This window comes from Homalodisca vitripennis, chromosome 6, assembly GCF_021130785.1.
Source record: "Homalodisca vitripennis isolate AUS2020 chromosome 6, UT_GWSS_2.1, whole genome shotgun sequence".
NCBI lineage: Eukaryota > Metazoa > Arthropoda > Insecta > Hemiptera > Cicadellidae > Homalodisca > Homalodisca vitripennis.
In genome coordinates, this window is record NC_060212.1 from 86592908 (window position 1) to 86606210 (window position 13303).

Consider the following 13303-nt stretch of genomic DNA (forward strand, 5'->3'; position numbering starts at 1 on the left):
ACATTCACTCATTGAGAAAAAAATACTGGTACTTGCAAGTACCGTCGGTCAACAAAGGGTTAAATGAATCGTAGAAACTGTTGTCTCGTTGCTTTATAAACAGAAAACTACTTTTGTTCTATCCACGTTAGACATTTTAGCTGTTCCATAGTATTATTAAGACATGTTAATAGTTTGTTCTTCTTATGACAGTGTATTTCGTACAGTAAAATGGATGTTGTAAATGTTACAAGTTTGTACCAAAATTAATTTTTAAATTTAAACATGTTTATGGGAAAAAAATTGAGTGTGGGAGATAAAAGTGACTACTCCACAAAATTGTTGTTGCATAATTTTTAATACTTTACATTACATTAATCAAAACACTGTAGAAATTTGGAACTAACAAATGTCTAGAAAAAACACTATTCGGAAACTTTAGGATTTCTTGCCTGTGGTTGACCATAGAGGTACCATCTATATAACTGTTTCAGCTGTTTCTTGTCCAAATTTGACTTAACATTTGCTAAAAGACTAGTTGTTAACATCTTTGGAATTTGTATGTCGTAGTACACCAAAACCTGAAAAAGATCAGAAATAAATTACCTTTAAATGATATGTTCCATACTAATTTATTCTTTTTTTTTAACAATGCTAAACAGACACAATTTTGTTAATATGTTTTAAATCTTATAACATGTATTTACAAACAAACGAATGTAAGTATAATATAGACACAACAGATATGAAAAACGTGACCATATGTTTAATAAAATAACACCATGATAATTAAGAAATTATTTTCTACAATAGTTTTAGGCTTATATTACAAAACTAAAACATTTCACAAAATACAATTTGAGGTTTAAATTAAAATTCTTAATAGGCCAAGGCCACTGATATGAAAAATAGACAATCCTGGCTTTGGATGATAAGTAAGCGAATTACAACTCAGGGATTGACTGAAAAACATAAATCGAACTGAATATAAAACTTTCTAGGAATAGTATAAACTTAATATTGTTATTGTATAAAATGTGGATTTGTAAATGAAAAATTGAAAATATACGCTGTACAGTTTCATATAACCAAATTCAGATTGTGTAATATCATAAATATTTTTAACCCATTAGCATGCTTAAAGTGTAAACTGCCAGAAATAGCAGTACCACAATCATGCTATGATGAGACCATCACTGAATAGACTGTGAATTCTTCCTAAATCTTATCCATCATATATTTAAGGTTTGGCATAACTGCATAAAATATTATTTTACTTTTCTGTATCAAGCAGATGTTTTAATGATCATGAGTAGAACGTTAGGTGGTGCAGTGTAAAATGGCACATAGAGTCTATGATACTTGTATTTAGGAAGGAATAATCAGTACTTTAGTATTATCTGGAGGCCACGCTGTCCCCACACACGTACTACTTGTTATTATAAGCATATAAGTAGGTTTAGATTAGGCTATCATAAATATGTTACTTATAGTCCAAAGTTAAAGTTAAGCTTTACGAGTGCTCACATGATCTGTGTTAGAATTTAGGTACTATCTCGAGGGATGTTTTTCTTTTTCGCCAGAAGTGCGGGTTAACACTAATAAAGCTGACACTAAATGGGCAGTGACATTTCTGATTGGTACTTGCCCGACCTCAGATCACATCCCAGATTGTCCAAATTTTCTGACGTCAAACCACGTTGTACAATCTGAGGTTGGGAAAGAATCGATCGGAAATGCTCCTGGCCATCTCTGTGGGCTTCGGTGGCGCCTTTGGCGCCATCCCGCATTTCTGGTTATAAAATGAAAAAAAAATCCCTCAAGATAGTATCTAAATTCAAGCTCAGATCATATGAGCGCTTTTAAATGTTAACTTTAACTTTTCCTAATTATAATACGTATGTATGTATTTACCTAATAGAGTAATAACAAATAGTAGATAGGGACAGTGGCCTCTGGATAATACCAAAGTACCAAATAATCTTTCTAGAAAACACATGAATATTCAGTAAATGAACATAATATACTAAATGTTGTTTAATTTCTGTCAGCATGCTTTCACTTTATTTAAATCTATTTTAAATTTAAATGAGAAACATTAAGATCTGAATATTCTAACCTCAAATATATTCTTAATTTCTTAGACATCTCTTAAACCATGAATTCCATAGACTTAAGTTCATATTCTCCCTACATAAATGTTTCATATGAAACGGTTTGAACACTGCAGAGTTCAGACACAATAATGAAAAAGCCAAAAACACAAATGACGAGGAAAAAGTTTAAAAAAATAAATAGTCTAAGAGAGTTGCATTACAAAACTCATCCAGTTTTGCAGTAAAAAAGCTAAATTTTAAAAGAATGTCTCCAAAATATAAATAACAATATGGCCTGTGTGGAGATTAGTTATTCTAGTGGTACCACAAGCACGTGTAGAGCAAGGTATGATTATTCAATTATTAATTACACTCAGCACTTCAATAACAATTCCTATAATCTTCATTGTAAAATGGTTTTCTTCTGTAGGACTATAATTCTGATCCAGTTACCTTAAACCCTCTCCCGTACACATTAAGTAGTGGTGATGGGTCTGTAACAAGACCTTACTTATCCCACTGCTCAAGCAAAAAATGTAGCAGTAACTTTTTATTTAATACTAAAGTACTTTTACCTTTAAGCTAAAAATGTATTTTTAGATGAAAACTAATGCTGACTAAAGTACCACAATGCATTTTAAAGGTATTTGTTAAAGTGGTAAATAAAATAATTTTAGTTTTTTTTATCTCCATTTGTGAAGTAACTTTTATTTTGAATGTTAAAGTTGCATTGCAAGTAAAATAATTTGAAAACAGCATATTTATTGACCAATTTATTGTCTAAATTCATGGTCTCATTCGTTGAAACTAATGTTATGACTTGAACTCGCTGTTTATGACGATACTAAAATATAACAGCAAATAACCATGTGCAGAAATGTAACAAGAGAAGAGAAATATTCTGCAACTACCAACTAGTCGAAATGAACTAACATATTGCATAGTTATGAATGGCGGGCCTATTCGGACCAATTATACGGGAGGTGGCGTTTAGCCAGCAAGTCGATTTGGGCCAAAACAAGACATTTGAAATGTTTGTAGGAAATGCCATTCAGAACACAACAGGAGTGAGTCAATATGCAGAATGATATTTCTGTAGCTTGGACTCAGTCTAGATAGAAAGGATAGAGCTGTTCAGAACAGATGTTTATCTGGATTGATAAGATGGTAGAACAAGGTCCAACAGGGCTGATCACTGGCTGCCTGAAATAATTTCCTACTACAGCAATTCTTAAAGTACATACAACTCGCCTACCAATTGATCTGATGGATGACACTAGGTTATGTCATACCAAAGGTCTTGTAGTATGACCTATTGAACTCCAGCCATATGTGATATGTGACCAATTTCATGAGACATTTTCAAAAGTTTTAATTAAACCGATAAACATTTCATATTGACTGGACCAAAGTGCCTGTCTCCAGACTCAAATTTCTGCAAGGAAATCAGCTAATCCACATTTAATATGATAATTCCCCTTAACGTAGAATCTTGTGCCAATTTAATTATGGTTGTTTTGGGCAACTAAGTATTAAATTTAATGCTCACATTATCACGCCATGATATGAATACGAAGTTTAGCCACTAACAACAGATCATCAAATTAATCTACCCTGCCTTGATGTTGTAAACTGTTCTTGACTAGAGTTTCAAGTCAACTATATACAAAATTCCACAAGTAATTCTGGCAAACCATCTGTTTTGACTAGTAAAGCCTATTATTAGCTATATATATAATTCTTACTTGAATGCTACAGCTTTTCCTATCTGCAGGTTGGAAGAAGGTGTCTGCCATTTTCTTTATGATAAAAGCACTAATTTGATTTATGGACAATTCACAAGCAGATAGCCAATTTTTCAAATTAAACTTGTTTTTAAAATTTTGTGCTTTAGAGTTAACACTGCTTCTCCTAAACTCTTAAGAGTATAATGTTATGTATGAATGGGCTCAAAATAACAAAAATGAGAATTATTTTAGAACGCTTGTCACAATAAAAATTTTCTTTGTAGACTGAGACCTGGAATTTCACAATACAGGTCCTGTGAAATCAGAAAATTATTATAAGTATCACTAACAACTAAGATCGTCACCTTGTTGTGGAACGTGACGTATATGAAGCAAGGTGATGGTGCAGCCCCCGATTTCAGGGTGTACAAGCCAGCACAGAAAGTTGACACAGGCTCCTCCAAGTGGAACCGCACACTGTGCTTGTCCTGGTCCAGAATGTAGGTCTGCCCATTCCAGGAGCAAGCGATGATCTCATCTCTACCATCACCAATCACATCCAACTTGCTTAATGCAAACAGCTGGTGGTCTACTTGATAGGACCTGCACAAAAATCTACACATTCAGAATTGAATAAGTGGGTTATTTTACTCTTAAGCAAAATGATGAATTCCACTTTCAGGGTGTACAAGCCAGCACAGAAAGTTGACACAGGCTCCTCCAAGTGGAACCGCACACTGTGCTTGTCCTGGTCCAGAATGTAGGTCTGCCCATTCCAGGAGCAAGCGATGATCTCATCTCTACCATCACCAATCACATCCAACTTGCTTAATGCAAACAGCTGGTGGTCTACTTGGTAGGACTTGCACAAAAATCTACACATTCAGAATTGAGTAAGTGGGTTATTTTACTCTTAAGCAAAATGATGAAGCTCTACTTTCAGGGTGTACAAGCCAGCACAGAAAGTTGACACAGGCGAACCTCCAAGTGGAACCGCACACTGTGCTTGTCCTGGTCCAGAATCATCAGCACGTCAGTTTTCCATGCTTCATAAGCTGTAGGTAAGTGCTGTTTGCAATAACGTTTCTACTAGGCAATTCATATAAGATGGGTTGAGTGCTTGCTTTAAAACTAACATCAACGATTGAAAAGGTTGATAGTCTTGGGTAAATAGCTTTAATAAATTTTGTTCGATGTTTTTCTTTTGAGAGATACTCATCTTTTTTTTGTACGAATGATTAGATTGATGATTGACTTTTAGGCTGAAAGTCAATTGAGCTAGATTTTTCTGGTATTATCAACATCTGGCAGAGATTTAAATGTTGATTGCAAAGCATAATCACGATCAACATTCTGTTTTCAAATATCTGCAAGAGAATATGCAGACGGTACCACTGGAAATTGAATTTAAATCAAATTTGGGATGTTTTTCAAAATATGAGCCTTTAAGTTTGAAATTGTACCACAGTATGATATATCCAGCCCACATTGATTGCACTTGGCAATTTTATTATTAAAGTAATTATAGTAAAAAAAATCCAAATAGGACTGCCTTTCCTTTGATCCATTACAGTGAATATAATAACTTACCACTTCAGAAACTAAAAACTGAACAAAAATTGTAGACTAATAATATTACAATCATAAACTGGACACTTTCACTCACATGTCACAACTCAGTTTAATAACACAACATGAAACTCTAGTATTCATTTGATTCCAGTATCAACAAGCCTATGGTGACTAATGTCTAGCTTTCCCCACCACACTACATTATTCAGACGCCAGACATCGGTTTGGCGGTTCGGTTGCTGGTGGAAGTTAGACATTAGTGGATTCTTAGCATCAGATGTGCAGCGCATCAGTTTCAGAGTGACAACTAATGCGAAACATCAAATGTTGTTGTTGTTAGCCATCGCTATACATTACTGTTTTTGTTTTATGGCAATTTAAGGCCATGCCTACATAATTAATTTTTAACCACTGACCGAGAAGATCGTGGCCGATACTTAAACAGAATTCAAACATAACTCTTCTTCAATGATGAATAATAGTACATTCAATTTACGAATAAACACTATAACAGGATGTCAGAGTTTTTTCGCTTGCTCAGCCACTGTTTCTTCCATCGATTCAAAACTTGTTTTACCATTATTATTACGGTGTTCGTTTTAAGCTTGTTTTTGCAGTGGATTTTAGTCTAAGGAAAAATTTTAAGACATGTCTAAACAGTAGCACAAACACTAAATTAGATTCTTATTCTTACCAAATGATCTCCTCATTCTTAACAAACATTAGAGTGCCATCCAGTGTAGCCACAACATACGGTAGGCCTTTCTCCTTGGTGCTCTCAGGCCCCTCACTAACATCTGCGATTATCTCCGTGCTAATGCTGGGATTACGCATCCGTGACACCATTAACGGGTGATACTCGACAGACGACAGCAGAGGGTTCTCGTTTCTGTTGTACAAACAATTACAGTAATTAATATTGTTTATAAAGACGGAGACTTGGTTTAAAATAAACTATTAATTTATTGATAGTTCATTACAAGACAGAAATCATATTGGTTTAAAATGTAAATAGATAACCAAAGAGAATATCACAGAGCATTTGAATAAGATGAAACATTTGAATTGTTATATCCTATAAAGTGGTGGATCCAGGGGAGGTGCCTAGGCCCCCTCCGAAATAAAAAGTTTTTAAGAATTATTAATCATATTGTAACCATGAAAGGTTAAATAAACTCAAATTAATGAACTAAACTTTGAGTATGAGTAAACTTCTTTATAAATATTTTATTTTTTGTTGTATCAAAATGCAAAATCTCATATTACACTAAGAAAATGGTTAACTTAAAACAAAGTGGCCCCTCCCAAAAATCAATACTGGACCCACCCTTGATCCACAATATTTTATATTTAAATACTATTTGTATGAACCATATTCTAAATAAAATTTGATACTAAACAATTAAGTTATACAATTTTTGGATGTTAAATGAAATTTAATTTAATTTCAAGGATTTTAAATTCAAAGTATGTAGCTTGTCCTGTAATTTTATATTATTTAACCCTTTTGGATCAGCATTAAATTTATATGAGCGCCCTCTCATATCGCCTGGCCACAACAGTGATCATGGCTATTCTCTGTGTCGTCATTGATTTATGACCATGTCTTTCTAGTAAAAATACTTTTAAAACAGATCAACCTATAACTTGCATTACATTTTGCTTGGTTCGTTTAAAACCAATCAATAAATGTTCAACCTTAAAGCTAATCAAATTTATAAATTATTTGAGAATTTCATTTCAATCTCAATCTTTAAAGATCTGAAGGTCATATAGAGCCATTTAAATCCGAGTAAATGTGACATACATGGTTACAAAAAAGCTGAGTGGTGATGCAGAACACAGCCGAGCACCATGCGTAGCCTGGCGAGCTGAGAGAACAATCACATGAGAGAAAGATAAGTTTTGGTCACATTAGTGGCCTCCCAATTGCAAGAGCGAAGGAAACATGGAATTTGGTCAACTGTGAGAAGATTAATGTACCATTACATCGTACAAAAACTATATCTGTCACCACAATACACACAAAACAGAACGAGGAGAAATAACTATTGTATAGTACAATACATGGTAGGTAATATACCACATTCATAAATATGCATGGTAGCAAATCACAAAGCGTGGTAAAGAACACTGCAGTAAACGGATGAATTTATGGCCAGTGAGCAAAATTCTGGTCACAACATGAAAATCAGCTTGGAAATCTTTGACTTTTTTTGTATTAGAGCAGTTGCTGAACAATTAATCAGAGCTTCCACTTATACAGGACCATAGAGTTATATTTCCTGTGTGATACAGGTTAATATACAATGTCAAATAATGCAATATTAAACTTAAATTTTAACACAACATTTTAATACAGGTGAATTTCTATAACAGTGATCATGTTTCCAAATGTTTAAAGAAAATAAAACTTCATATACTACATAATTTAAAAAAAAGGAAAATAAGTAACATATAATTCCTGTTTTCTCAAATTTTTAGGATTTTCTTGTAAGATTGTTGGAACATTAATTAACGATAAAAACATAGTCATAAACATTAAATCAAGGGCTAGAAATAGTCTGCTTCTTTCTGATTATAAAATATTTTAGTCTATGGTACATTGAATGAAAACCTTTCTATCTGCTCTTCGCCCTCTTCCGAGCCAAGAATGATCTCTGGATTGATCTTCATGATGGTGCCACCTGGCTGGGCAACCAGTAGTTTAGGAGCTCCATTAGGATCATGATTTATTGCCAGTCCACCGATCTGGTTGGCACACTCCCACTTGTAGAGGCAGACGAGCCGGCCACCAGTTGCGTTCTGGACCCAGCGGTACGAGCGAACCACACGGTCCGTGAGTCCAACAACCATCTCCACGGTGCCATCCCCATCCACATCCTCAAGTATTATAACCTTTACATCATCAATTTTGTGATGAATAGCTTTAAACGGTAAAAAAACATCTTAAATATGTTCACAATAATTCTTACAAAAATTATTTTTATTTAAGATGTTTAGATTAATTTAATGGGACACTTTCTCTTTACGTATCTTGGGGAAATGATCTACCCCTCAACAAAAGCTTCTATAAAGACAGGTTTTGCACAAAGAATTAAAAAGAAACACTAAAAGCTGGGAAATCGGACTGGTACAGATTATTTTTTCAGATCATATAATAAGCAGGACGTAAAACCTATTTATTATTCTATCCTTCTATTCTTCTTAGAATTTTTTTTAAGATATCAAAAGTACTTGCCGTTTTGAAGCCCAGAAAGCTAGTATACTTGTACAGATTATTGCCAGTTGTGACGTGTTGATTGTGATTTGGCTCCCGGGCAGTGACATCGCTTGGTTCATTCTCTCCAGTCTGGACCTCATACCTTTCATCAGGTATCACTTATGATTATTATAAAATTTGGTGAATGCCGTAGCCGCATTTTTTGGTCTTACGACTGTTCTTACACCTGAGGGTAGATTTCAATCCTTGAAATGTAGTGTTACATCTTTTTGCAACATATAACAATGGCAAATTTCTGAACTCCTACTATCCTTTCAAATACATATTTAAAATTGAAACTTCAATATATACATGTACGAACTTTCTGAGTAAACGGAGGCCACCCTTTCAAAGCATGCTGCGTTTGTTATGGTGGGGTAAATTTATTGGAAATTTTGTATATTGAATTTGCTTTCATTAAAAATAGTTATCAATTTCAGGGAAACATACTGATCAATTTGGGTCGGTCAAGGACATTGGCTTACACATGTATCTGTGTGGCTAATTAATACTATCTCTTATCTTACGTTTTATCTTGTGATATTTATACCTCTCTCAAGTATTCATGATTGACATTCATATTCATATGACATTGATTCATGAACACTACAGAGTTTTTATATTTTACTAGGTACAACTTTGGTATTATGCAGCGACCACTCTTTCCCTATCTACTACACAATATTAAAAAATGCATATAGGTTATCATAAATATGTTACTAGTAGTACCAAATTTAAAGTTAACATTTATGGCACCAGCTTGCACTTATGGCAAAAAAAGAAAAACATCCCTTGAGATAGTACTAAAATTCAAGCTCAGATCACGTGAGTGTTTGTAAATGTTAACTTTAACTTTTTCTGTTTATAATACGTATGTATATATTTATATACTTATATTGCCTAATAAAGAATATTAGATATGGACAGAGTGGCCTCCAGATAATACCAAAGTACCTTTTACTAATCTGTACTATCTCGAAGGATGTTTTTTTTTCATTTCCATCCATGTGGGGTAGCCACAGTTTTCACTGACGGCTGAAGGCATTCCTATCAGGTTGTTGTCATAACTAACTCGTCCCTTTGACAAGTCTTTTTAAAAATTTTTCTTGCTGACAGTAATTTCTTCGGCCATCAGGGAAAACTGTGGCTGCCCCTTGAAAAGCATTTTTGAGATAGTACAGATATAAAATAAAAAACCTAAAGAGGGTCTAATTTTTAATACTTGAGACAGCGTATGAGCACTGACGCCACATGGGCCGATAGCTTTCACTTTAACTGTGTGCTGCCGGGCTCACATAATTTTCCTGATAGTAATTATTATGTTGAGTGAAAAACAATAACACATTCTACAATGAATTCGCCTAACCATAACAACCACATTGTAATGTGAATGGGTGACTTCTTTTTAATCAGGAAATACCTGTGAGTATGTAGGCTACAAATTCTTCAGGATTATGTTACAATTTAAGGTAATTGTTAATTAAAAACTATCATAGCCTACCTTTGTATTTGGTGGTATTCGCTGGACGTGTACTGGCTCCAATTTGACGTGAGCCGATTCTTCGCTGTCTTCAAATTTTGGATGGAGGCACAAACAAATATGACACCAACCATCTCCACAAACAATTACAAGAGCGTTACTACCACAGTTCATTACATCTCCCACACCGATTGCTGTTATCATTCCCAGATTACTGATTTTTTGCCAACATTTATCATGCTTGTAAATAGCTACTTCACCATTCATGTTACCCACAATTAGTTCTATTTCTCCATCATTATCAACATCACCTATTGCTATAGCATTTTTGCTAACTGAACCAGAGAACTCAAATTCAATATGATCAACAAAACAAACTGACCGCATTTTACCGAATACAGCTTTACATAAAATAATATAAAAAGTTTATTCTTCTAATCTCATTTGTATGGGTGCTCTTGATGCTGGTAAGAATGACTCCACTTCCTGCCACCTACTTGGGGGCCAAACAATGGCAGTAGCTTTTGCTGTGATAAGACCTAGTGAAACAGGGCCAAACAGGTTTGAATCCATGGAATGTCCAGTGTGATCACCCTCTATCCAACAATGTCCTTCTGGCACTCTAACAAAAGGAGTTTTATAACTGTGTGTATTGATAATATCACCTTCAAGTCCTACTACCCTCTTAATCAGTTTTTGGTCAGGATCTTTAGGAGATATAAGAGCTACAACATCACCTCGTGATACATCATAAAATCTTACAGCCCAACGATTTAAAAATACATAGTCTGTACCAGACGCTGGATTTAATGCTGGTTGCATAGAAACACCATCTACTCTAGCTACATAACCTACAACATCAACAAACGTTATTCCAATTGGCACACCAAATAAAAGTGCCTTAAAAAATAGTTTCATATAGGCTAGTCAATTTGATATTACTATAAAGAAGCAATAGAATAATATTTGATTACAATTTTCAGTAGTTTTACACAAAATATTACGTTTATAACCTAAAACTCAAAACAGAATTACGAAACAGTGGAACTTACTCAGATAAGAATACGATAAGAATATTATACGGTTTACTTTTACAAAGAGGGCTTTGAAGGCGTCATGAAGCCCCGAAGTACAATGCCATATGGTTGCTTCCATAGAAATATTGTTAGATGTTACATGAGTTGTGTATTGCATATTCAATACAATATGCAACATTCTGAATAGGTCTGATTTGTTCTGAACCTATATAAATTGTTAACATGAACATAACAATTTCGTAGAAAAGATCTATCAAATGTAATGTTAGCCATGAAAGATTCTAAGGATGGATGCCATGGAAAGCAATAAATAAGGATAGAAATATTTTTCTTGTCTCGAACTCGTCAGATATTTCAATAAATCTGAAATGAGGTGGGAGCCACGGACTAAAGAAACCCTATTATGTCAACATACATATTTTATAATGTGCTTCATGAGGAGTTGGCAATATTGTAGGTTCTGTTGTTTCTTCGACTTCTTGAGTATCACAATCTAACCAAAGTGGAGCAAAATAAAATTGTTTACGTCTTATTGGTAGATGCATGGCTTACTATTCTTCTGCTACTTATCCGTATATGTTAATTATATCTTATCTGTTCATATTATACGCTTGGACTAAGCGCGTGTTTGCCATTCTCCTGAATATTTTTATATTAGGTAGTATTTACCTCGCATATGATATAAATGTTGTAAAATTATGGATAATTTATAACAGCACAGTTGCTGCAATTGTCAGCATACAAATCTTATTTGATATATCATTTTAACAAGAACTTTAATGTAGCTTTTGGTACCCCTTTAACTGATACTTGTTCGACATTTATAACATGAAACGAAAACATTAAAAGGGCTTCAAATGATCAAGAGCCACCATGACAGAACTAACAATCCACACACTCAAAGCAAATTTCTTCTATGACATGGTAAAAGCGTGTGATAAAATTGTTGTGTTGATTGTTACAACAATCTTGTCTTGCCCAAGGCTCCTAGCCAGGCAGCATATTATTCACGCCTGTTATATTATAAAAACTTCACTGTGTGTAAAGTTTGCTCAAAATATCCTTAGCCAAAATAAAATATATTTCTGGAAGTTTGGAAAAAATGGAGTTACTAACAGTTCGAATGAAATCGCATCCGCAAATTATCCCCGTCTTTGTCAATATACAGACTTTACCAATAATCAAGAGGTAATGTATCAGACGGGTGTTGTGGCCAGAACAAAAATACGTCTATTGTAACAATTTTGGCTCACACACGATGATCCAAATCACATTTAAAAAGTTCAGGTTGGCCAATCATACCTTCCTTCAGAGTGTGTTTTGGACAAATTGAGGTTTTGAGGAAAGAGACGCGATGGGTTCACAGAGGATTATTTGCAAGTTTACAAAGATAATGGGTCCACATCAATCGAACATGGAAAGGACAGTGCAATTTTTAATGGGAAGCTTAGCGAGGATGAAGTGCTAAAGCGCACAACGAATTGGTATACTATACTATAGCCATCAATATAGAGTAAGATCCCTTGATTGTATGCTAATTGGTTAACATGGAAGACAGTGATTCGGAAAATGATGTTCTGGTCGTAAAGAAGTCACCACGGAAAACCCCTCAAAAAAGGAAAGTAAGACAGCACTACTTAACCTCTAAAGAGATTGACACATTTTTATCTGATTCTGAAAGCGAAGAAAGTATATTTTTTGGTGATGATACTTTTAGTGATCCTAATTTTTCTGAAACGTGCCAATTAAAAAGTTGTAAAAAAGAAGGCAAAAGAGCTTGTTTCTGTGGCATGCTTGTTTGTAAGGACCATTTTAACTCTGAAAAGTGTGTTTATGATGACCATTATTTTGTCAGTGATGATGACAATTTTCATAAAGATAAACCAGCTAAAAGAGAAAGCAAAGCCCTAAATTCATGTCCTAATAAAAAGGTAATAACTAGGCCTAAGCCTAAAAAGGCCGAAGTGATGAGAATTAACGTAACAATGGAAACTGTGAGACTTTAAACTGTGTTGATGAAATTTTTGCAGCATGCACACAGTGCCTATCTTTATTGTGCTATACTCATTTTATAAATAATGACATTTGTTCTAACCATGATCATAATAATTTCGATAGGCCTAATGTTATAGTACCAGAAATACCTGTCT

At 34.2% G+C, this 13303-nt stretch overlaps 2 protein-coding genes across 2 annotated transcripts; both read right to left on the reverse strand.

Moving 5' to 3' along the window:
* Nucleotides 1–318: 318 nt before the first annotated feature.
* Nucleotides 319–10503, reverse strand: LOC124364521 (KICSTOR complex protein ITFG2-like). The gene is made up of 5 exons (XM_046820071.1): nucleotides 10138–10503; nucleotides 7992–8272; nucleotides 6069–6263; nucleotides 4168–4405; nucleotides 319–560 (listed from the first exon to the last, which is right to left on the reverse strand). The coding sequence occupies exons 1-5, from the start codon at nucleotides 10501–10503 to the stop codon at nucleotides 405–407; spliced, it is 1236 nt and encodes a 411-aa protein (XP_046676027.1). The 3' UTR covers nucleotides 319–404.
* A 39-nt stretch (nucleotides 10504–10542) lies between these two features.
* LOC124364522 (mitochondrial inner membrane protease subunit 2) lies at nucleotides 10543–11195 on the reverse strand. The gene has a single exon (XM_046820072.1). The coding sequence runs from the start codon at nucleotides 11032–11034 to the stop codon at nucleotides 10543–10545; it is 492 nt and encodes a 163-aa protein (XP_046676028.1). The 5' UTR covers nucleotides 11035–11195.
* Between the last annotated feature and the right edge of the window lie 2108 nt (nucleotides 11196–13303).

Excerpts from the sequence above, each read along its gene's own strand:
- LOC124364522 (XM_046820072.1), bottom strand. The coding sequence starts at position 11,034 with ATGAAACTATTTTTTAAGGCACTTTTATTTGGTGTGCCAATTGGAATA.
- LOC124364521 (XM_046820071.1), bottom strand. The coding sequence starts at position 10,503 with ATGCGGTCAGTTTGTTTTGTTGATCATATTGAATTTGAGTTCTCTGGT. Across the intron at positions 6,264-7,991 it reads GGCGAAGAGCAGATAGAAAG|AAACGAGAACCCTCTGCTGT; the intron begins GTTTTCATTCAA and ends TTTGTACAACAG. Across the intron at positions 4,406-6,068 it reads AAGAATGAGGAGATCATTTG|GTCCTATCAAGTAGACCACC; the intron begins GTAAGAATAAGA and ends ATTTTTGTGCAG.